Genomic DNA, 26,273 nt, shown 5'->3' on the forward strand with positions numbered 1-26,273 from the left:
AGTTGCAATCCAGGTACTAATGGTAACCTGAAGATAGTGTTAGATCCACCGTGACTGGTTGTACAGACAATTCTGAGCTGTCTTGTGGGTGCTGGGAATCAAAGCCAGGTCCTCTGGTCAAAAAAAAAAAAATCCAGTGTTCTTAGCTGCTGAGTCATCTATTCCACCATATATACACGTCACTACTATACCAAGTTTGGATATATTGTTTAAATGACCTATCTCTGAATCAGAATGAAAAGATAATATAAATTTAAGCAGGAACCATTATTGTTTTGATGAACAGTAATGTTCTTAAAGTTCTACAATGTATTAGTTTCAATTGGTAAATCATTTCATATAATCTCAATATTTTGTTTATTTTGTTAACTTCAACTTCTTAAACTGTTTAACTGTGTGTATACACTTGTGCCTTGGTGTGCATGTAACACTTACAGGACAGGTTACAGCTGTCCATTACTACTTTGTCTATGTGCGTTCTTGGGATCAAATGCAGGTAATCAAGTTTGGTTGCAAGTGACCTCACTGACCTTACCTGGGTTTAAAAATTATTTTTCTATGTGTTTGTGTTGTGCACATGCCAGAGCCCAAGAATAGGAATAAGAGAAAAATAATGCGAGAGTCCACGTGTAGAAATAAGAGGAAAACTTGTCAAGTAGCATGAACTATTACTGAGGAGGACTAGTGGTAGAGACTGAACCCACGTCATCAGGCTTAGTCAGGTCACTGTGCTTAGTAGCAACTTTACCCACTGAGGCAATTCTCTGGAATTCATTTGTGGTTCTAATAAAGTCTTATCAACAAGTGGTTAGTCCTCAGAATAAAATAACACAATCAAAAAGATAGCAGTATAAATATATTTATTTGCAAATAGGATTCATTATTCAAATTATACTGTTCCTTTATCCTGATTAAATGACAATATGTTTACAATCTGAATAGGTGTTTTATGATATAATGTTTCTACTAATCTTATTTGAGCACTAATGAGATGCCTCATCAGGAAAAAAAAATGTCTCTGGTGTGCAAGGCTGGCAACCTGACCTTGATCCATGTGAAGAGGGCCAAAAGAAACCCCACAAAGTTTTCTTCTGGTCCCAACGTATCTGTCATCCATTCAAACCTATAATCACATTACACCACAGACATAACAAAACTGTTTTAGAAAATAAATCTCATTGCCCTTACATTATCTGGCCTCTCTAGAAAATTGCTTTAGGAGGCAATACTTCAAGATGGAGTGCCAAACGAGTAAAAATTGGATCATGAAGAGGCAGAAATGTCCAAATAATCTATACCTAGCACATCAAGCTATGTTGTGAGATATACAGTTGGTTGCTGATTATTCTAATTTATTTTATCTATCAGATAGATGAAAATATTCCTTTGGATACACACATGAGGTATTTAATGTTTCCTACATTCACTTCTACTAAGCATTTTAACATTAACATTGTTAAAATGCACTGTCAAAACAGGACACATTAGAGATCTATCTTCTACACTTGGACTTGGACTGGGAAGGCTGACACATGAGAATCATGAGTTCAAATGTAGTTCCAGTGAATTACTGGCATCTGAGCCAGGCTAGATAACAAACAACATCTAAAGGGAGTTTGTGAAAGTTTGAAAAACCAAACCAGGAACAACAAGCCACTGCCCTTTCACAGACACCTTTGCTTTTTGCCAGGTATTTAAATAAACAATGAACCACTTAGATGATGGGCATCTCTTTCTGTGCGTTTCAGCAGAAAAATACCTACCTCCAAGTCAGATCACAACAGAAGATGAAGTCAAAAAGGACTATATGAACCACCAGATAAATTTCAGTAAGTGAATTTGCCATATAAAATTCAATACCTACTCCAAAAGTTTCAAACTGCAAACCACAATACTGTGATCTCCAACATCAGACTTCAGTGAACATAGTAAACAATTTAACTTGCTTCAAGGCTCTGCTAACAAAGAGATGAAACAAGATTTTTTTTCTCTTGAAACTGAAGATAGCTCTGATGTCTAAAGACTTTACCATAGTGTTTACATGCCCAGTGTTTCTCATTTGTATGAGTTCTTTCCTATTTCCTAATGGTACGATTATACATAAAACTTTAAAATATTTACAGGGCTAGAGACAGGGCCAAGCAGTTAAGAAAAGTTTATGCTCAGAATCCAGGTGAGATTCTGGACAACTTCCTGTAATCCCAGCTAGAAATCCAGAAGACTGCAGGGTCTATCCTTTGGAACCATCAGACAATGCCTATATCCAAAGACACACTGACATAACAAGATAAAAATTAAAACAAATCATTAAACAACCATTTTCCTTCATGAATATTATTCTTGTATAAGCATTCTTGCCTGTAACCCAGATGCTGAGGCATCTAAAGGCTTCCCTACAGAGTTTTTTCTTCATCATGAATTGGTTCATATAACAGAAAGCAATCAAGTAGGCTTCAAAATCAGAGAAGCAATACTTTTCAGTTGTTGGTACCATTTGGAAAAGCTTAGAAAATGCGGCCCGTGAGAGGAAAAATGTCACTGGGGGTAGATTCTGAGATAATAAAATTCTCAGACCACTCCCGGTTTCCACTCTCTGCCCCATGCTTCATGCTCAGGATGTGAGCCCTGAGCTTCCCGCTTTAGCTGTCAGGTCTGACACTGGTTGCATATTTCTCTCATAATGATCTTGTTTAGCTTTGGAACCATAAGCCAAAATTAAGCTCTTTTTAAGTTGCCTTAGACATGGTGTTTTATCACAGGAAGAGTAGTACACATCCATAAATTCTACTCTGGGATGAATTATTTCATGTAATTGAAGAGAAGTGTGATATCTAAAATGTTTGCCTTACGAGTTAAATCCACAGGGCTTTTTTCCATATGAGTTTATAGGTGCAAAAAATAAATAAATAGAGACATTATAATGCTTGAATAGATTGTTGACATCTGTCAGTTTTACCTCCACCATAAATAATCTTGTGTAACTAAATGTAAATTTGCTGGCTAAAGTCTTTATTCTCATAGATTCTCCTTTGGTGTAAGTTCTTTTGTGTCCTTAATACTACTATAATGTATGAAGACTTTAGTAGATAGAGTGATTAAACATGACAGGTTTTACTCTTGGATGAACTCTTTCATGGTTTCAAAGACTATGGTGAAATGCAGACTTTATGACATTGATTACATTCATAGGGTTACTCTCCAATATGAATTCTTTCATGCCTTTGAAGATTACTGTGGCACGCAAAGGCTTTACCACATTGCTTACATTCCCAGGGCTTCTCTCCCAGGTGAGTTCTTTTATGAACTTGGAGATGACGCTCTTGTGAAAAGGTTTTTCCACACTCATTACATTCATGCCGGTTCTGTCCAGTATGAATTCTTTTGTGCCTTTGAAGATTTCTATGACGTGCAAAAGTTTTTCCACACTGATTACATCCATAGGGTTTCTCTCCAGTGTGAATTCTTTTATGAACTTGGAGATAACTCGGTTGTGAGAAGGCTTTCCCACACTGATTACATTCATACAGTTTTACTCCAGTGTGAATTTTTTCATGTACTCTAATATAAGTGTAATCTGCAAAAAACTTACCACATTGTTTACATCCATAGGGCTTCTCTCCAGTATGGGTTCGTGTATGTATCTGGAGATAACTCTGTCGTGCAAAGGCTTTTCCACATTGATTGCACTCATAGGGCTTCTCTCCAGTATGGGTTCGTATATGTATCTGGAGATAACTCTGTCGAGAAAAGCCTTTCCCACAGTGATTGCATTCATAGGGTTTTACCCCTGTATGAGTTATTTTATGCCTTTGAAGATTACTATGACGTGCAAAAGCTTTTCCACACTGATTACATTCATAGAGTTTCTCTGCAGTATGAATTCTTTTGTGACTTTGGAGATAACTGTAACATGCAAAGGCTTTCCCACACTGGTTGCATTCATAGGGCTTCACTCCAGTATGTGTTGTTGTATGAACTTGGAGATGACTCTGTTGTGAGAAGGCTTTACCACACTGATTACATACATAGGGTTTCTCTCCAGTATGAATTCTTTTATGACTTTCAAGATGAGTGTAACGTATAAACGCTTTCCCACAATAATCACATTCATAGGGTTTCTCTCGAGTATGAGTTCTTCTATGTATTTGGAGATGACTCTGCTGTGAGAAGGCTTTACCACACTGATTACATTCATGGAGTTTCTCTCCAGTAGGATGGCTTTCATGCCTGTAAAGATAGTTGGCACATGTAAATGCTTTAACAAATTCACTACTCAGATGAATGTTTTTATCTGTATAACTTAATTTTACAGTGTGGTCTAATGGCACAGAGAAGTCCAATAATAAGGTTTTAGCACGTTCTTTAGAGTCATAGCGTTCCTCTTATATGTGCTCTTTTGGTTATCTGCAGATACCTGAGATGGTGAGAGCCTTTAGTACACGGCTTATTTTTATAACATCCTTTTTCATGAGTTTTTCATATAATTAAAGAGAACTGGAAGAACTCAGAGCTTTACCACACGGATGACATTCATAGCATTTTTCCATACCGTGAATCATACATTTGCAAAGTGAACTAGGACAAACAAAAGGATTTACACACTTTGGACTTGAAAGGGCTTTTCTGTGGCATACTGATGCATTTCCAATGAGGTTTGAAAAAATTAACTGTAAACTTACATGACATTCAGAAAGACTCAACATGGGGACCACTGCATATCTTCTAATTGTTCTGGGAAAGAGCAAGGTACACTGCTTCTTTCCATCTCATCTGAACACTTGGCCTATTCCCTAAGTAACATATGATACAACATTAAAGAAAGAATAACAAATAAAAGGGTCCCAAATTACATTCACATAGTTGATTGCTTGTTCCTGAACACAGACATATGGTATTGATATTCAGTTTTCTCCACAACAGCTTTCTTAATTCTCATAAACTACCCCCTTACTAAAATTTGGTATAGCTCACAAGTATATCAGTAACACTAGCTTTACCATGAAGTCCTTGCTGATTTGAAGATTTGGGACATATACTTATCAGCCAGTCAATAGGTATGCCTTTTGCTATGCCTGAATGGTATGGAACTATATGGAGTGACAGTTCTACAGCCTGGCTCTCACGAGGCGATGATGAAAATGGAGCATTGTTTTACTGTCTTCTTAGAGGAATACCTTAAAAACACAGATAATCTGCCTGATATTGAGGTACATAGTGTTGTGAAAATTTAGTAATGATCAATACACTCAAAACTATGCTTATTACACTGTTGCTTTTCCTTATAACTTTTAGGGCACATTAAATCCTTTTGTGGAGTTCGATGCCAATCTGGTCTACAAAGAGAGTTCCAGGACAGCCAGGACTGTTACACAGAGAAACCCTGTCTTGAAAGACGAGGAAAAAAAAATTCTGTGGAACATTTGTTTTAGCTTGCACATAAAAATTACCTTCCATTTCTTCTAGATCTTTGACAAAGTTCTTTAATATTGTGGTCTTCCCATTTGTAGCCTAAAATACAGTAACAGAAAATGTATGCTATATTATTGGAAATTATGCAAAATTTAATATATCAAGTATATTATATATTATATTAACTTAAATATAATATAATATTATATATATATATATTAACCTAAAAACCATACCTGATTTATTTACCACATTCTTCCCCTTTATCAATCCAAATTACAGAAAGGCATCAAAAGCCAAGAAACATCTGTCCCCTTATTTTAAAAGTTGAAGGAAAATTCACAGTCTTACCTATAGCAGTAAGGTTCCTGTAGGTCTCCAGCATCACATTTTTGTAGAGACTCTTCTGGGAAGCATCCAGCAAAGCCCACTCTTCCCAAGTAAAGTCAACATGCACATCATCATAGGTCACTGAATTCTAAAATATCCCATACATGTGTACAACAGAAAGAGTGATATTGATCACAATGTAAATGTATATTTCTTTGTCAATATATTTGAATAATTTTGGAGCTTCCCACACTTACTCGATGACAGAGAAGTTATAATGTAATCCCAAATTACTTTAGAAAGAAATTGAAAAGAAGATTCGCACATGACATTTCTTGGCCTTTTGAATGGGATTTACCCTTCCAAGAGAAATGAGGCGGGCCAGTGGCGCAATGGATAACACGTCTGACTACGAATCAGAAGATTCTAGGTTCGACTCCTGGCTGGCTCGGCCTAACACCTTGCAGGGCGGTGGTGGCGCACGCCTTTAATCCCAGCACTCGGGAGGCAGAGGCAGGCGGATCTCTGTGAGTTCGAGACCAGCCTTGTCTACAAGAGCTAGTTCCAGGACAGGCTCCAAAGCCACAGAGAAACCCTGTCTTGAAAAACAAAAACAAAAAAAAAAAAAAGAGAAATGACTATTAACAGACATACAGAGAGACAAACAAATCAACAGCACTAAATACATGTCAGAGAAATTGCATGAACAATAAATAACTATAAAAAAAAAGATGGGCAGGGCTGGAGAGATGGCTCAGTGGTTAAGAGCACTGGTTGCTCTTCTAGAGGTCCTGAGTTCAATTCCCAGCAACCACGTGGTGGCTCACAACCATCTATAATAAGATCTGGTGCCCTCTTCTGGCATGTATATACATAAGAAATAAATTAATTGAAAAAAAAATGGGCAAGCTGGGTGTACTGTCTCATATCTTTAACCCGAGCACACAGGAGGTAGAGGTGGGTGAATCTCATTCAGTTGGAAACCAACCTGGTCTATGAAATGAGTTCAGTGTAGCCAAGGGTACATATTTGGAGTCCCCCCCCCAAAAAAAACCTAACCAATCAGGTTCTCACTGATGTTCCTACAAAGAGACATGCATTCATTCCAGTTCTATATTCATCTCCTAGAAACATGAAGTGTCACAGTTAAAACTGTAACATTAATAAGAGCTTATTAAAAAGGAATACATGTTTGACCCATTAAGAGATGTACAGATGAAATGTAAGCATTGTAAATGCAAATAAAAAGATAGCACAGGAGAGATAACTCAGCAGTTAACAGCGCTTGCTGATCTTATAGAGGAGACAGGTTCAATTGGAAGTACTTACATAGTTCACAACTATCCATAATTGCAAGTTTAGAGATTCTGAGACCATATTCTGCCTACGAGGAGCACTAGGCACACATAGTCGGTGCATATCCCTGCATACCGACAAAATGCTCATATTTATAAAAACATTTCAACATACACAACAAGTAGGAAGAATGTCACAAAATTGCTATCTATTGACAGATGACCCTCAGACATTATTAATGTCATGAATATATGCCATCCAAGGAGGAAAAAATGACACCCTCTGCCAAAGTGTAGAAGTCAAGATGTTGGTGAAGCTCAGCATATCAGCACATGCTTGGAATGTACAAAAAATATACATTCCAGCTTCACCAGCAAATAATATAAAAAAAAGTGGGTATGTTAGCCCACACATTTAACATCAGAACTTCAAAGGCAGAAGTTAGCCAGATCTCTGAATTCGAGGCCAGCCTGGTCTTCAGAGCTATTTTCAGGATCATCAGTGCTATACTGAGAAACCTTGTCTTCAAAAACAAAACAACGAAATAAAAACAGGTGATCAAAAAGGCTTAGTATTAAAAACAAAAACTTGTACTGTACCTTCTGTTATGTAGGGACAGATTTATAATGTGGTGAACTCATGACAGCATGAGATGGAAGCTGGCTGATCAATTTCAACCACAAGAAAAGTAGACACAAGGAACAGGAAATGGGATGAAGCTATAGACACTCAAATCACATCCCCCAAGAGGAGTGTCCTCTAGAAGGCTCCTCCTTCTAAAGATTCCATTAGAACCACAAAGAAAGTCATGAATGAGAGACAAGAGTTCATATATATCATCCTATATGAGAGGTTTTTGTTCAGTCATTTACATCTTCTGCCCCAGGTCACTATGTCAGATGATGATGAAAAAACATTTTTTCCTGTGTTCCCCGAGAGCCCCCAGTGTTACTCTCTCTGTGGATTGTAGTGTCATTATCCTTGACTTAACAGCTAATATCCACTTATTAGTGAGTACTTATGTTTCCTTTTCTGGATCAGGGTCGCCTCTCTCCAAATGATTTTTTCCTACTTCCATCCATTGCCTGCAAATTTCATGATGTTATTTTTTTAACAGTTAACTAATACTCCATAGACATATGTTATTATCCTTAAGTGTCTCTTAGGCTCAGGCTACAGGTTACACTTTGAAAATTTTAAATAGACTCTAAGTCTAGACACATAAGCAGATGGGAGACTTACAGAGATATTACCAGAACTATTTCTTAAGCACACCAGTGACCTGAAATGGCAGGTCATCCTTCAGTGACAAGGTCCAAAAGGACAAGAGCCAGGGAATGATAAAGACAGGAAAGTAGAAAGTATAAAAGCTAAAGGTGGATTTGGGGACTTTGCAGAAGCTATGTGTTATGCCAAATAAGACATATGTTATTCTATATACATATATACATACATACAAACATACAAAGAATGAAAGGAAGAAAGAAAAAAAGGAAGGAAGGAAGGAAAAAAGCAAGGAAGGTAGGTTAAGACTGATGTGCCCTAAAGGCCCAGTTTTCTTTTTGAAAATAGCATAGTTCTGACTAATGGGCAATATGACTCTACATGACAACTCTTTGTGTTGAGGATTTGACTAGTCAAGCAAGACTGTCCTATTAGGGCCTCATGCAGGGAGAAGAAACATGCTTTGAAGAACCAGTAACAGCCTGGGGCCTAGGCCTCAGGAGCTTTTGCTAAGTGCCTTAGGTATAGAGAAAAAACAAAACAAACGAAAACCAAATCTATAAAACTAGAAATATGCTTAAAAGAACTAGTAATGGACTGAGACCAGGAAGTTTGGGGGTTAACATCTTCTATACAACTTCCATGGGGGAAATGTAAGCAAATTGGAGACATCTATGAAGTCAGTTGATACAATGGATTGACTCAAGAGAAGGCTAATCAAACAATGTAGCAAAAGGGAAACATAGGGTATCTCAAGAACATTACTGACTAAGTCCAATGGCCTTTGGACTAATAACCACAGCTCCATGTGGTAGGAAGTGTTGGGTTCTCAGGATCTGAAACAACCCTTCACCACATGGCTCTGGCTCTTTTTGCCTGCTGACCCATGTGGACACCTTCCTTCTCTCTTCTACCCGGTATTCTCTTGCCTTGTAGTCTGATGACCCCTACCGTGTTCTGCTATGATACCCTCTTGCTGTGGGACAATGATCTTGTACTCTGTAAAGATTTGTCACTTGTACTGCTTTAATAAAATGCTGATTGGCCAGTAGCCAGGCAGGAAATATAGGCAGGGCAACTAGTACAGGAGAATTTTGGAAAGAAGAAAGACTCAGTCTGCAGACAGAGGAAGCAGATGAAGATGCCTTGTTGATAAAAAGGTACCAAGCCACACAGCTAACACAGCAAGAATAATGGGTTAATGTATGATGTAAGAGTTAGTTAATAAGAAAGCCTGAGCTAATAGGCCAACCAGTTTATAGTTATTGTAGGCTCCTGTGTGTTTCTTCAGGACTGAATGACTGTGGGACCAGGTGGGACAGAAACTTCTGTCAACACCCTCTCTCTTTTTCCATGGACACAGATTTTAACAGCTTGGCCTCAATACAAATGAATAGCCAAACTTAGTGAACTTGATTACCAAATTCTCACAAATTGTTAATTAAAATGGAGTTACTCTAAAACAGAGCAGCACTACCTCTATTAGACACCAAAGGGTAACAAATAAAAACTCTGTGCAATGTTTAAGTTATTTCTTTTGAAATTCTTGCCAATTAGGTCCCAAAGACTCTTCAAACAGTACATTGTGATGTGGGGATGTCTGTCTTTATATGTGCTGCTTTTATTGGTTGATGAATAAAGTTGTTTGGGCAATGGCTTAGCAAAGCAAAGTCAGGTGGGAAATCTGAATGTGGGGGGGGGGGGCAGAGTCAGGGAGATGCCAGAAGCTGACAAAGGAGAAAGATGCCGAAACTCTTACCGGTAGGCCACAGCCTTGTGGTGATACACAGATGAATGGATATGGGTTAATTTAAGATGTAAGAGCTAGTTAGGAATATGCCTAAGCTATTGGCTAGGCAGTATTATAATTAATATAGTTCCTGTGTGATTATTTGAGTCTGGATGGCTGGGAACAAAAGAGTAGTTTCTGTTTACAACATTGTATTGCTATTGTTCTTGGTGATCAAAAACTTGACGATGAGATCTATTGCTGAAGACACCATATGCTTGAGTCATAGAGCATGGCAAAATCAAAGGGGTAAAGAAGCAGAAGCTTCATCCCCACTGACTGCTTTTCACAGTGTTGGAAGGTGCTATGCAAGCTACTGGAGGAGACAAGTAATCCTAAGTCATGCCCATCTGCAAACAGTTCAAGCCGTAATGATGACTGACCTGACAAGGCCTGCCCACTGGGATACGAGCAGCACAAACATCATGGGAGTAGGCAACACTTCCTGACTGTATCCATGTCCCTCTCCACAGGATTAAACACATATCTGGCACCATTAGCAGACTTAGAACTTAAGGATTGGCTGGTCATTGGCTTTAGGGAAGAATGGATTACTATTACGCTGCTAAGTGGACACAGAATTAATATGACTTAAAATAACTTACCATTATATCCATAGATCAACAGACCTCCCATCCCTCCACTCAGATGCTTCTAATTGAAGTAGACCGCGATTGTCATGGTGGTACCTAGGTGTCCAAGATGCAGAGAATAAGTGATTGGGGAATGTTCAGTCTTAAAGCAGCATGTATAATACAAGCCCCTCCTAAGTCTCAGGGATCACTGTGGAAGATGTGGCAGGAAGAGCATAAAATGCAGAGATGTGCTCTGTTCCCCCAGTCCCAATCCTCTCAGGCTTTTCCCTAGTGCTGGAAGAGATCATCAGCTGAAGCCTCCCTTCCCACAGCCCACATCTCCTGGGACCCCCACAGACCATCCTCTCTACATCTCCCTCTCCACACTCTTTACTGTGTTCCAGTCACCAACACCAGCAGGCATTCACTGTGAACACACCAGCTGAGCAGGCCAATAAATCAGACAATGCACAGCCATCACACTTTAGAAAAATCCAGAAAGGAACCAAAAACCAAAGAACATAATACCTACCCAACTAAGACAAACCCTTTCATCAACACCTAGATCTATATATAACCATCCCAAACTTAGATGCCAGTGTAAGAAAATAATCAATAACAATCAAGGCACTATGTCTTGACCAGACCCCAGTTATCCTACCACAGCAGGCCATGAATATTCTAACAGCATAGCTCAAGCATAAGAGAGAGTGAGAGAGAGAAAGAGAGAGAGAGAGAGAGAGAGAGAGAGAGAGAGACAAAAAAAAAAAACCTTAACACAAATTATATGAAAATCATTCAAGTCCTTAAGGTGGAAATGAATAAATTCCTTAAAGAAAGACAGGAAAACATAAACAAAAAGTTGGAGGAAATAAGTAAATCCTTTAAATAAAGCCAAGAAAAAGGAAACAAACAGTTGTAAGAAATGACTAAAACTGTTCAAGACCTGAAAATGGAAACAGAAACAATAAACAAGATAGAAACTGACAGAATTCTGGGGAAAAAAGGGCTGAGGAATACAAACAGGAACTACAGATACAAGCTTCACCAAAAGAATAGAAGAGATGGAAGAAAGAAACTCAGGCATTGAAGATATGATAGAAGAAATGGAAATATTAGTCAAAGAAAATATTAAATCTAAAAGAAATTCCTGACAAAAATCCAGGAAATCTAGGCTATTACAAAGAACAAATATAAGAATAATAAAAAATAGAGGACATTTAATAAAAAAAAAATAGAGGAAAAAGAAACTCAGGTCAAAGGCACAGAAAATATTTTCAATAAATTATAGAAGAAAATATCTCTATATTATAAACCTAAAGGAGAGGCCTATCAAAGTAGAAGAAGCATACAGAATACCAAACAGATTAGACCAAAAAAGTCCCCTCACCATATGATAATCAAAATACTAAACATACAAAACAAAGAAAAAGTATTAAAAGCTTCAAGGGAAAACACCAAGTAACAAATAAAGGAGTGCTATTAGAATTATACCCAACATCTCAATGGAGACTCCAAAAACCAGAGAGGTCTGGACACAGTGCTGCAGACACTAAGAGGCCACAGATGCAAGCCCCGAATACTATACCCAAAAATTACCATGGAGAAAATAAGATATTCTATGATGAATCCAATATAAACAGTATCTTTCTACAAATTCAGCCCTACAAAAGGTGTGTCTTAGAAGGAAAACTCCAATCTATAACTGTTATTCTTTTTTAAAAAATGCTGCAAGATCCCCGCGGCAGTAGGCAGCAGAAATGCTGTAGGTCCCAAATGTGGTAGCGGGCCATGTGGTGGCAGGCAGCGGAGGAGGAAGGGAGAAGGGGGGCAGAGAGAGAGGGAGAGAGAGAGAGAGAGAGAGAGAGAGAGAAGAGAAGAGAAGAGAAGAGGAGAAAGAAAAGGAGAAAGGAGAGGAGGCAAAGCAGTGTGTACACTGGGAGAGAGAACTGGGAGAGAGAACAGGGAGAGAGAGCGAAGACAGGCGAGGTCAGAGGTTAAAAAGGAGTGGGCGTGGCTAGGGCAGGGACCAAAAGAATAACAATAACCATGAAACCACAGGAAATAAATAATCTCACACCAGTAAAGTCAAAAGATAGGAAACTCACTCATCTGCTCTCTGTCTGTCTCACACACAAATGCACAAACAACAAGAACAACAACAATATAACGGGAGTCAACAATAATTGGTCATTTTTTTCCATTGGTCATTTTTATCCCTCAATATAAATGGTCTCAATTACCCAATAAGAAGACAAACTATTAGAGTAGATGTGAAAACAGGGTCCATCCTTCTGCTGCATACAAAAACATTCAACATCAAGAATAGACATTACCAGGTGGTGGTGGTGCACGCCTTTAATCCCAGCACTCAGGAGGCAGAGGCAGGTGGATCTCTGTGAGTTCAAGGCCAGCCTGGTCTACAAGAGCTAGTTCCAAGACAGGCTCCAAGGCTACAGAGAAACCCTGTCTCGAAAAAACCAAATAAATAAACAAACAAACAAATAAACATTACCTCAGGTAAAGGGTTGGGAAAAGATATTCCAAGCAAATGGACTTATGAAGCATGCTGGTGTAGCCATTTTAATATCTACTAAAATATGCTACCATAGTTTCAAGTCTCCTAAATATCCTCAAAGGCAGACTAAAATCCAGAATTGTATTTTATTATTAGTTCTGGGAATCTTTGTGAAATCTCTTCTTGAATAGTGTGTATTTTAATGCTTGGTCATTACATACTTAGAACAGTTACAATATTTATAGCATATTAATAGGAATTTTTATTTTTAATGTATAAGGTTCTTGAATTACTATTTTCAAATATACATTTTGTTACTGCTCTGTATATTTTTTATGAGCCTAGGTAGAAGAGCAAACACAACATGCTAAACTACCACGCTAGCACCTATAAAGCAAATGAATGCTTCTTAAACCCAGAAAACAGCCTTTTTAAAAAAAAAAAACTGCATAGGAACATACTGAAAAGGTGACCGTGTTCTGATTTTTGAGAAGTAAACATTATTTTAAGATTAATATTCAGAACAGTAGTGGAAAACCACAAAGACACGACAGTAAGAATGCTGACACCAGTTCTTACAGTATTTATTACACCTTCAAATATGACCTAGCTCCTTCATCACTAAGCCCACGCCTGACTACTGAAAGCAGTGAACTCAGTGAACACACTGTGAAATAGAAGGCAGCTTGGTTTACTGTGTTTCATGTGACAAGCAGATGAGACTTAAAAGAGACACTGATTTATCTGACCAGTGGCTTTGCAACATAACCCAGTCAAACCAGTCTCCAAGACTTATAAACACTGAGCCATTGCTGAATGAGAACTTTTATGTTTTCTATGGGTTTACTTTCAAAAGTCAATTTAATGGGTAAGAAAGGGCTAGTTTACCCATGTAAAATGTGTAAGAAAGGGCTGGTTTACCCATGTAAAATGTGTAAGAAAGGGCTGGTTTACCCATGTAAAATGTGTAAGAAAGGGCCGGTTTACCCATGTAAAATGTGTAAGAAAGGGCCGGTTTACCCATGTAAAATGTGTAAGAAAGGGCCGGTTTACCCATGTAAAATGTGTAAGAAAGGGCCGGTTTACCCATGTAAAATGTGTAAGAAAGGGCCGGTTTACCCATGTAAAATGTGTAAGAAAGGGCCGGTTTACCCATGTAAAATGTGTAAGAAAGGGCTGGTTTACCCATGTAAAATGTGTAAGAAAGGGCTGGTTTACCCATGTAAAATGTGTAAGAAAGGGCTGGTTTACCCATGTAAAATGTGTAAGAAAGGGCTAGTTTACCCATGTAAAATGTGTAAGAAAGGGCTAGTTTACCCATGTAGTACTGGCATTCTCACTGTGTTCTGATTCAAAGGGACTCCCTGTTAACATTAGTCCCTTCAGGAATAAAGTCTCAACAAGATAAACCGCGGGATTAAATTGGAATAGTGATTCTCAAGAATGAAGGTCATAGAGCACAACACGGCAGCATTTTTAGGGATGGACAAAATACAGTGACAATCTCTGATTACCAGAAGCCTATAGTATAGCATATAAACCACACGTGAAAATCACGCATGGCTATGAAGACACTATAATAGGGGCTAGGGCTGTAGCTCACCTAGTTGGTAGAGTGTTTGCCCTGCATTCATATCACCAACAACACATGTGACAATGGTTCACACTTGCACTGGTTACTTTTCTAGGCGACCTGAGTTTGATTCCCAGCACCCACATAGCAGCTCACAACCATCTTTAGTTATAGTTGCAGGCAATCTGGCATCCATAGGTACCAGAAGTGCAAGTGGTACATACACATACACGTAAGCAAACCTATGTATGCAGCAAAAAATTTTCTAGTAAAAATAGAAAATATTAGTACATACACATTAGTATATAACAACTTGGCCTAGAGCTAAACATGTATACTTTACTAATTCATCCCATATTACACACTACCAAACAAATTTTCAGTTCCTCTCACTTCTGAGTTTAGAACTTATGTCATAGAGAATTTCCTGACTCACCTATCAATAGTTTTCCATTTTATTTCCTTCTCTGTAAAACTGTAAAACTAGAGATACGATTTATGCTACTTTAGACTGTCAGCACGAGGGCCAAGTGTATCTCAGTAGTTTCTATTGTTAATTTCAAAGCCTGTTTAACTGAACCTCAATAAGCATAAGGTCACACTGAATGCTATTATAAAAAGACGCAGATGTTATTAGAATGTCTAGAAAATTAAAGTTATTTACATTTAAATAATCATTACTGAGCAGTAACATTAATACACTAAGATGTTAGTGTATTAAACAAAAAATTTCAGAACCTTTTGACGTTTAGGTGTCCCTTTAGATTTTACCAGTTAAGCATCTTTCATCCAAAATGCTTATCAACATTTTGACAGGATTTCAGATTTTCTAACAAGGCATGTTAAACATACCCAGTGAATATATTAGAAGATGAAAACACATTTTTAGAACTGATGGGATAAGAAACATCATATAGCTAGAGACTTCAAAGTCCTTAGAAGCAATGCCTAGTCTCTAAAACATGAAGTTTTCTTACCTGCTTAAACAATGTCCAATCTTAAGTGATGAAATATGTAATTTACTAAAATCCTACGAAGTCTGGAACTATAAATATTCAATTGAGACACTGTCCAACATTAAAATTGGTATCTACCATATCCTCCAAATCACTTGCTCACACCACTGCCTGCAGCATAGGAATGGGTACTCCAAGACTGGACTTCCGGAACAGTTCCATGGAATCCCTATGAAGACTCCGCAGCCTTCTCTCCCACACTATTTGTACCGTTCCCTTTTTTAAAGATTTATTTATTTATTATGAATACAGTGCTCTGCCCACATGTATTCCTGCAGGCTGGAAGATGGCACCAGATTTCACTATGGACAGTTGTGAGCCACCATGTAGTTGCCGGGAATTGAACTCAGGACCTCTGGAAGAGCAACCAGTGCTCTTAATCTCTGAGCCATCTCTCCAGCCCCTATTTGTACCATTCTTAAGTTTGAGGTTTATTTTAAATTGTAAGGCTTCTCTCAAGACTTTCTCTTCTTTTGTTTTTGAACACAATGAAAATAAAACTGTGGATCCAGAAACTGTGGATCATTCCTCTAAGCCTATAGCTCAGGAGGTTGAGGCTGTGGGGTAAGGCCTTGCTTCAAAAAAAGACAAAGAAAAAATTATACAGTACATAAGCATGTATAATGAACTTCAAAGATATATTCTGAATTCAAGAATAAAGGGTGATTTTATGGGAGACAGGCGAGTCTCAGTGGGCTTGGGCCAGCCTGTCTATATCAAGATTCATTCCCGCCAGTTCTAGAGTAAGAACCAAAACCTGAATTAAAAAAAAAAAAAAGATTAGCATGGGACATTCCATTTCTATTGTAAGGACTATGAGAGTGGGGATATGGTATCTGTCTCATTCCAGGAGAAGAGACACACACAGTGGAAGTGACTTAAAAACTGAGAAGAATGTCGAACAAACTGCTTGCAAATGGAACTAGTCAACAAGGATACACATAACAGGAAACAAAAGCCAACAAGTATTTAGAAGCTCATTTAGGAAGGGAAATTAAAAAATTAAGAAAAATACAAAAATGCAAGCAATTAAACTACCACTAGGTCCACATCCAGGCAAAAATTGTAAGGAAACTTCCAAGCACAAGATGACACTGTAGCTTGGCTTGCAAGAGTATCATGCGACTCTTGGCACATATCCAACATCTGTTGAAAGACGAAGCAACAGAATTCGGCGAGGAATAATTTCAGCTCTAAAGGAACTCACTGCCTCACTATCAACTGATGACATAATTTACAGATGTTTTCTGGCACGAACATTAAAGTGGGATGGTAAGGAGTGGCAAGGACCACTGCTGCTTGACAAAGTTCCAGCATTCACCACTGCAGACCACAATTCTCCAGCACCTGTTTACTTTAATCTTGGTGATTCTCACTATGTGTTATGGGAATGCCCTTCTGTCTTTTCCTTTCGGAAATTTTGTACTGGTTTTAAAGAATGAAAATATATACAATGGCAGTCTCCTTAAACAAAATAATTCTTTGGAGACTCTTCCTGTCACCATGGAACCATACAATGTGATGACTATGCACACCGGAATCCCCACTGTGCCCTCCAGGTAAGTTAGAGATTTACTAACTGGATACACCTGACCCCAAGGGTAAAAAGCACACAATGCAGGGGGTGAGCCTGAGGCCATTAAAGGCTCAGTTAGTAAGTATAGAGAAATCAGAATATGGTATAATGGCAAAAGGGTAAGATATCAGGACCTTCCCTTTGAGGAGCTTATGTGGGGAACAGGCCCATATAGTAAGACTAGGACTCAAGGAAACACAATCAGGGAACAGCTCAGCGTTTACACTGCATCGTTCTTCGACTGTAGTGGAGTGTCTGTTCCCCAAGGAAGTCCTTTACCCGAAGTCAAATATTTGGATAAATACCTCCATTTCCTCGGGAGCTTAAGGCCATTTCCTGCTTGCTAAAAGCATTCATTCTAGCAGGAAGACCTCATGGACCTTCCACCAACGTGAGAGGGCATTTGGCGGAGTTACTGAACCTTTGAGAACAGGCATTTAGATACTGGCTCAATGATAGACTGGTTCTGCTCAAAGGCCACATCCTTTGCAGGCTTATCCATGTAACAAAAGGTATCACCATGGAAATGGTACCTATCCGCATTCCATCTTTGTGCCTTCCTGCACTGAGGAAATAGCTCAGTTGCTTATAGTCCCCATCCCTAAACCTCTCACCCTCACCTAAAAGACAGATCTGTTGGATTATGGGAACCAACAGAATGGGCACAGCATTTGGCTAACAAACTGTTTACTGATGGCTCATGAAGCAGGAGACAATAGTCCGGGGAATCAAATGGCTGTTCCTGAAAAGGAAGCACCAAATCAGCACAACACGCTGAAGTAACAGCACCACTGCTGGTTACAAGACAAAAGGAAAAGTCTGTATCTTCTCCAATCCATGGTGTGTGTGAAGTGGTATAGCCATCAAAATGGAAAACACTAACTAGCAAATAAATGGCAAAGACATTTAGCCAAGGGAAACATAGGTGGTAATGGCAAAACAGCAAAAACATAAAAATTATGTAATCCATGTAAATGCACACAAAGGCAAGACAGACATCTAAAAATAATGAAAAAGCAGTCAAATTGGCATTATGTTTAAGAAAGACTAGAATATTAAGACTTGCTAGTGAACAAATTCAGAATAAACTATCAAGGATGACAGATCACACAGTTGGTAAACTTGAAAGTTCACCCCTAACACTAAAAAATGAGGAGAAACGGACAATCAAATTACATCAGGACAACCCTCTGAGAATAACATTAAAGGAAACCCAGACTGGAAAATTAAGAAACCTGAGAATGTTAGCATAATTAGTAAAGAAAAATCCTAAGATTACATAAAATATTGGAATATATAGGCACATACAGGTTGATAAAAGGAACCTTAAGGTATCCAGGCAGGTCTGTATAGAAGCCACTAAAGAATGCCAACTTTGTCCAGCACTTTAAGGTAGATTCAGACATCAAGTAACAGCTGTAGCATGGTCTCTAAAACAATTTAACTAAAAACTACAAATATACTCCATTGGACCCCTGAAGACTCCCAGGGCCACATGCCGGCACACTTACAGTTCTAAGTGCAGGGCTTGGATTAGCTAAGGAAACTCATAGACCAGACCAGTTAGCAACAAAACACACACTCCGGTGTTGGATGGTCACCATACAGCTGCCCAGGAACTACTGAGTCAGATCAAGGGACACGCTTTACAGGTTCTAAAGTTCAGAGGAAGTCCCAGACTATGGACATACAGGGAGTCTTCCACTTAGCATATATCCCAACTGCAGCTGGCAATATAGAAAGATGGACTGGACTCCTTAAAACCAAGTTATTACAACTCTAAGATACCCCTTGAAAAAGGCTATTGAAATTGCATGCTACGAGTTAAATACTAGACAAAGATTGAATAGAGTTTTTCCCTTGGAAGATGCTATTAAGTCAGACTTAGAGATAGAACAACCAGATACTTCCTGACCATGCAGAATAATTCCCCATAAATGTGTTTATAGAGACAGAAATACTCAAGAATTAAAGGAGATAGAAGTCACAGCGCCCAAAACAGGCAATACAATCTGGACCACAAAAAGAAGAGAAACCAACACCTTATTAAATGAGATGATCTACAAGCATAATGTAGCTAAACCAGTGTATTGGATTTGCACCTTCATAAGGATAGTAATAGTCTTAGAATTACTTTACTAAGCACTGATGCTAACAGATCATTATACCTTCACCCCAGAAAGAGAGGGAAACAGAATATGGCAAGGCAGGGCCATAACAACGGACACGCTATGCCTAACAGAAAGTTTAAAAAGAAAATAAAAGAGAACACAAGATGGAACAATGCCATGGTAGAAATCTGCTGGGCTAAGGCACCCGAGACGCTGCTCCTGGGACTCCTCCTGTTGAGTTCTCTGCCCAGTGAGTCACGCTCAGGCCCATCAACAGCACCATTGTTAGCTTCACCATCACCAACAGCACTGAGATAGTGAAAGTTAGAGACATCATCACCTTCATCCACAAAAATACCTATAGCAAAAGGAACAATGAATGAAACATCCACCATACCAACCACCACCGCAACAAAGAGTAAAGTATGATATTGGTGACTTACTCTACTATACCTTGGAGGGGTTCTTAGCAGAAAACTGGGACCATGAAGACTTCATCCTAAACCTCACATATACCAGGAATGCATTCTATATTCCATATGCTCAATGTACAAATTTCCTTGTAGTTCATCAAGGGCTCCAACTTCAACTGGACCACCACTATACAAAGTTTAATACAGCACCGCCAAAACAACACATCTAAGTGGTAGAATAGAGAAGGAAGCAACCTAACTGACCTACCAGTCTTTCTCATACACCACTCTCAGAAGATTTACCACTTGACAATTAGTTACTCACACATTTTTAAGGAAAATTATGAAGCCAAAGCAACAATGGAATCCACTAATCATCAATGATATACTGGAACCCACCTTTATAACCAAAAAGTAAAAATAAATAAAAATAAGCTTGCTAAATGAGGAAGAATTTTTAGCTGTGATTCCATGCATACACTACATGATAATGAAACAATAGACTTCCGAATTCCTCTGGATGTACATGCCAGGGATATCACACCCTTCTTTCTTCACAGAGACAGAACATTACTTCCCAGTCTGCAGAAATTCCAGCCTGGACTTATACTGGCTGCTGAACTGATTACATCAACCTAAGAGTGGACATGATACAATTTGCAACCAAAGGATGCCCTAGATCCTATAGCTTCTTTGTGCCAAGGAATCACATCAAAAAGCAGACACAGAAACTTACATTGGTGGAAAATGGCATATGGATCTTTCCAAACTGGAATCGTGAAAGCATACAAACCCAGGGCTTCCCTATTAATTTTACATGATTCCTCAAATACCACTGTTCATGGAATGGGGCACTAGAGACTTTGTGGCCCATAAGACCAAGCTCATTATATCACATTCAGGAACTCTGTACAAAGGACCCCAATTTGATACAAGATATATCTTCCCCATAAGGTGGAAATCCTGTGAATTCAAAGAAGGCAGCTTGACGCCATGTATTATTGACAGAGGAGGACGGGATGTGAACAACTAACAGGGTTCAATTAAAGATGCCACAAACAGCTAAAGGGGGGCTAAGGATCTGAGGGTAAGAAAGTCTACTCAAACAGGTTCCGTCTATCCATAATTCTTTATTCTTCTCTCTTTAATCCACCATTTCTCATTGTTCCGTCTTGTTCTCCCTGTTCTACTTTGTTCTTAATTCTACATCATTCTTTCCTGTCCTCCCCATTACAAAAGTTTCCAGTCATATATATCCTTAAAACCAGCAATACCCCAGCCCCAGCAGGTTCCGCGGCCTGAATTCTTTTGCCCTGTAGAAAATCAGATGAGGGTTTTCACACACACACACACACACACACACACACACACACACACACAGATCCGTGGGAGTGGCTAGTACATGTCTGGTAAACTCCATAATGGAGAAAGTTAGTCAAGAGGGAATTAAATCATTGGGGAATTCTAGAGGAGAAGGTTAGTGTGCTATACTAAATTTTTAGGTGGTTAGTAAAAAGCTAAAGAGTTTATTTCTAGCGCATTGCTGCATTGCTTTTTCCTCTCCCAGCATGCATAGAATCAGGTAACCAAGCAACCTATGTAAACAGTCAGGGAGAAGCCATAGCTCTGTATCAGATAGCACTTACACCAGAGGCTGCAGTTTCTACAGGCCTAGGTCTGGAGTTAGACTTATTGCTCGAAGCAAAGAAGAGACCCAGGCCTCTAATAGTCAGCTCCAGGCTGTGCTATTATCAGCCATTCTGGCTGTGGGGAAAATCCAGAGCAGCAGCTTGGGCAGGTAGTAATTCTATGTCCTTGAAGATCTGTGGACATCTTAGACAGGGTGGATGCTCTTTGCCTGGACCCTAAACTCTGACCAAATTCCTGCTGATAAAGATAACTGCAGGAAGGCAGATCTCTGCCTTTATATAGCAGAGAGGAGCAAGGTCTGGGTGTGGGAAATTGTTCTGAACTAGGAAATTAATTCCCAAACATGTAACAGAAGGGGAAGTCGGCTACAGAGAAAAATCTACAGCAAAGGACAGTCACTTTATTCACAAAGCAATAACACCAAAAAGCCTTGCCTTTTGGTTTAACCTTTTCCAGGGCCACTGATAAGCTCTGATAAGTTGCTTGTGAAAATATTGCTGAGCAATTACTGTATATGTTGTGGCACAAATATGGAATATGCCTTATCTACCTGCCCAATACCATGTAAACCTGAGATGCCTTTGGAGCTCAGAAACTCCTTTGGTCCCCTGGAACTGAACTTCACAGAATCACACCATAGTGGCTGACGATAGCAGAAGTTAGAAGCATTCTAATCATGTATTGCTGAAGGATAAACCCCATCACCTCCTTCCTATCAATTTATAAACTCTGGAATATTTATAATACAAACCTGAAAGTGGAAAGCAACATTCAGAACTTCTAGAAACCAGGCCCTTTGGTTTTCCAATCTGTCTTCCCACTGCACAACAAAACAGTGCCTGTGTTTGCACACTGGACAGTGATATTACAAGCATCCCATGCCAGGGTAGCAGAGCCTCCCCCTTCCCAGGGAATCCACACTCAGCAAGGCTTAGAGGCCAATATCCACTGCCCAGGTCACCACAGGGACCAACAGAACCATATTCTGACTCATGGTCAATCCTAGTTCCAACAGCTAGGACTCTGACAGCTCAGCCGATCTGCTCTTCCTGGTCTGTGGACAGTGCCCCCCACACTCACGGTGGCATGGCTTGTAGTCTTCCTTACAGCTCTCTACAGCAGAACTAAAGGAGAATCCTGGAAAGTACCTGTAAGCTACCTCCCACTGCTCCTGATTACTAAACCTTCCAGAGTCCCTCATTAGCTTGGATGGGGAACTGGGTCTCAGGACATTAGCAGTTCCCCTGCTGGGTGAGCAGAGATCAAATGACAGCCCCCACAAGTTCTCCCAGCTCTGCCCCTCCACACTATGGTCAGTCAGGAACCTAGTCTGGGAAATTTGAAGGTTAGTAGAATCTTCCATTCTCCTAGAGCACTTCCTGTTCCTCTTCCAGGGGATAGGGTCCTCTCTGAGCACATTCCAGTACACACTCAATGTCCAGTGCGGTTAACCCTTTGCTTCACAGCTGGGACGTCCTGCACCCAAACACACATGACATTCAAACTGTACCTGTTGTTAAAACAACAGGAGGCCATCGATTACAACATGAAGGGTCACTGGGAGGGCTTGGAGGCAGGAAAGAGATAGTGGAAATGATGTCATTATAATCCCAAAAATCATGTTAAGAAGTTGAAACAGGCTTTATAACCATGTGCTCCGGAGCTTAGGGATTTGTATTAGAGCACAGCATGCACTACTCATGCCATTTCTCTCGGACTGTTCATCTTAAACCTGGAGAACACAGCCACGCTAGGCACCATCTTATCCAGCTCACCTATTTTGATTGACCCAGTGTGACTACAGTAATTTGGTTTCATGAAAGTTTAGTTCTTCAGTTAGATTCTTGATGGCCTGGTCTGTGAACCTGAGAAATGGCCTGTCAGGACATTTATTGATCATCTAAAATTGACTACCTCAGTACTCATAGCTAATGTCTACTACGGTCAAAGCAGGAAGGCTTTTGTCCTCCTTCTTGCCCCTCTCCTTTTGTGCTGTGACTACCTCTGCTTTACAGTTGGCCAGTGAACTCAGCTATTGCACAGGTCCCTCTTCATTTGTTAAGTTCCCAATATAAGTCAGAGAAGCTTAACCACACCCTTTCACTGATCTATTTTTCCTTCTCACTGACCAGTAAAGGCCCAGCCTGGAAAGAGTTGCAGGACTGTCTTCCCAGCGCTGAGGAGAGGAAGGATTCAATGCTCATAGGAATTCTCAGTTAGACAGTGTGAGGCAAGCCTGAGCTATAGGAGACATTGATCTAAACCAGTCATTCTCAACCTTCCTAATGCTGTAAACCTTTAATACAGTTCCTCATGCTGTGGTGACTCTCCCCAACTGTAAAATTATTTTCACTATTACTTCATAACTATAATTTTGCTACTGTTATGAACTATAATATAAATATCTGTGTTTTCTAATAATCTTAGGCTACTCCTGTGATAGGGTTCTTTGATCCCCCAAAGAGAGACTAGACGCCCCTCCAAGTTGAGAACCACTGTTCTAAACTGATATAAACCAATGAACAAATAAATAAATAGTGCTTAAGAAAAAAATGCAATGAAATTCTTAATGACAAGGAAACATTGGAAAATATAAACAAATAGAGATTAGAGCAGTAATGAATTTAAAGAAAATGAAATTTTAATGACGGGCAGTGGTGGCACACGCCTTTAATCCCAGCACTTGGGAGGCAGAGGCAGGCGGATCTCTGTGAGTTCGAGGACAGCCTGGTCTACAAGAGCTAGTTCCAGGACAGGCTCCAAAGCTACAGAGAAACCCTGTCTCAAGAAAGAAAGAGAGAGAGAGAGAGAGAGAGAGAGAGAGGAAAGAAAGAAAAGAAAGAAAGAAAGAAAGAGAAAGAAAATAAAATTTTAAAAATGAAACTAATAACTGACTTTAAAATGATAAACCTAATCGAAAGAACACTGACTCAGCTACACTGACTCCGAAACAGAGTAGGCACGTCCCCGCTAGAGAGAATGCCATTATTAAGATATTGTATGACTTTGTCCCATGTAAAATGTAAGCTGCTGAGTGCTGTAAACTGGCCCAGAGTTACAGCCAATGGCCTGCGTCTGAAACCTCTCAGCTGACTTTAACTGTGTCAACCAGGATTGCATATATCTGCACAGGAGAGTTCCCTAACTGGAAACTGAATACCCCAATGGTTCAAGTTACTCTCCCTAAATTGTATACGACTAATTCTGTGTTCATTCCATGGAAGGAATTAATACAGGCTTGGAAATGACACAGTCACCCAACCTGCCCCACCAGGCCCTTCTTTACGATGGAGGCCCTGCAGCTCACCTTCAGTCTCTGATCTAACAACTGTCCAGTCTGTTTCCCCTGCAGTATACACAGGACACTGTTCCTCCTCTTCTGGTCTGAAGGGACAAGCCACGCACATACACAGATCCTTTCCCTGTTACTGCAGTGGACAGTCCACTACATGATTCAAACTGGTAATTTTAGAACTGTGGTGCTGCAGACCTATAATCCAAGAATTTAGGGTGGTAGCCAGGAGGATATAGCCAGGGCAATGCCCCGTAGGGATACAGACAGGGTTCAAGTCCACCTCAATCAACAGAAGATCTTGACTCAAACCTGCTTTTAAAAAGACTGGAGATGCAGCTGTTCTAGAATTAATATATCTTCATGGTTGAACTGGACGGTGGTGGTGCACGCCTTTAATCCCAGCAGTAGGGAGGCAAAGGCAGGTGGATCTCTGTGAGTTTGAGGCCAGCCTGGTCTACAAGAGCTAGTTCCAGGACAGCTAGGGCTGTTACACAGAGAATCCCTGTCTCGAAAAAACAAACAAAACCAATATACGTATGTGTGTGTGTATATATAATCTTCATGGCACACCAAGGCTTAATGTTGGTGGTGTTGTAATGGTCCCTTGAGCACCACCACGTTAGAGCCTGTTCTTTGATAGGGGGATGGGACTCTTGGCCAGTAGTAAATCGGGATTTTCTCCTTTGTTATGGGAATTGTAGTATACTGGCTGGTTAATCCCGGTGAACAAACATTTACAGTTTATACTAATCTCTATAAGGCCTGGTTATCATAGTACTTATCTTTGAGGTACCTGGGAGCCAGCCCTCTCTTAGTTTCTCTCTACTTTGTGATTTGATAAACCATTATAGCATCAAATCCACCCTTCCACTTCACAGTTTAGCAATGGAGCGCTATTCTACACAGGAGATGATACCCTTTAAAATTAACTCCAGAAGGATTCTAAACCTGAATGTTAAATGTTACAAGTTCAGAACTTCTGGAAGATTCTAGAGAGACAAGGGTTCTTGGAGTTTGCCAAATCTGCCACAGTGACCATACAAACACTACAAGCGCCAGCATTTCAGAGTGACCTAAACAAGAAGGCTATTCCTAAGGACAGTTCAGCTCCCAATGCCCTGCCCAGACGCTGCCCACGGAGTGAAGTTATTCAGAGCCTGCCGTTCTGGCCCACGGAGTTGCAACGACATCGCAGGACCACGCAGGACTACACACAGGACACGGAGGACCACACGCGATACACAGGAATGCACGGGACACGCAGAACCACGCAGGACCAGGCAGGAACACGAGGAACACTGCGTCTGGCCGCTGGCTCCTACCCTGCCAGGGGATGACCCACCACACCGACTCCCGCGGCTCAACCAGCCACTCCTCCCAGTCTGGGGACAGCAGCCCCTCGCTCACCACGGTCGGCCACACCTCCCTGCCTCGGGACAGCCCCTCACTCACCACGGTGCTGCTGACAGGCTTGCTCGCACACTCCCCACAGGGAAGC

At 40.0% G+C, this 26,273-nt stretch overlaps 1 protein-coding gene and 1 non-coding gene across 3 annotated transcripts; one reads left to right on the plus strand and one right to left on the minus strand.

Annotated features, from left to right (window-relative positions):
* Positions 1-851: 851 nt before the first annotated feature.
* Positions 852-26,273, minus strand: LOC121435185 (zinc finger protein 431-like). Of its 2 annotated transcripts, XM_041634278.1 has the most exons (5): positions 26,228-26,273; positions 10,654-10,737; positions 5,761-5,887; positions 5,448-5,508; positions 852-4,227 (listed from the first exon to the last, which is right to left on the minus strand). In XM_041634278.1, the coding sequence occupies exons 2-5, from the start codon at positions 10,663-10,665 to the stop codon at positions 3,192-3,194; spliced, it is 1,236 nt and encodes a 411-aa protein (XP_041490212.1). In that variant the 5' UTR covers positions 10,666-10,737; positions 26,228-26,273; the 3' UTR covers positions 852-3,191. The 2 variants fall into 2 exon arrangements, with proteins under 2 accessions (XP_041490212.1, XP_041490213.1); XM_041634279.1 differs by lacking the exons at positions 5,761-5,887; positions 10,654-10,737; positions 26,228-26,273 and adding an exon at positions 4,680-4,790 and having other exon boundaries at positions 5,448-5,470.
* On the plus strand, positions 6,118-6,190 carry Trnar-acg. The gene has a single exon. It is a non-coding gene; the product is annotated as a tRNA-Arg (tRNA).

The sequence above is a fragment of the Microtus oregoni genome, unplaced genomic scaffold (genome assembly GCF_018167655.1).
Source record: "Microtus oregoni isolate MIOR12 unplaced genomic scaffold, Mior012 000046F_ref0000063, whole genome shotgun sequence".
NCBI lineage: Eukaryota > Metazoa > Chordata > Mammalia > Rodentia > Cricetidae > Microtus > Microtus oregoni.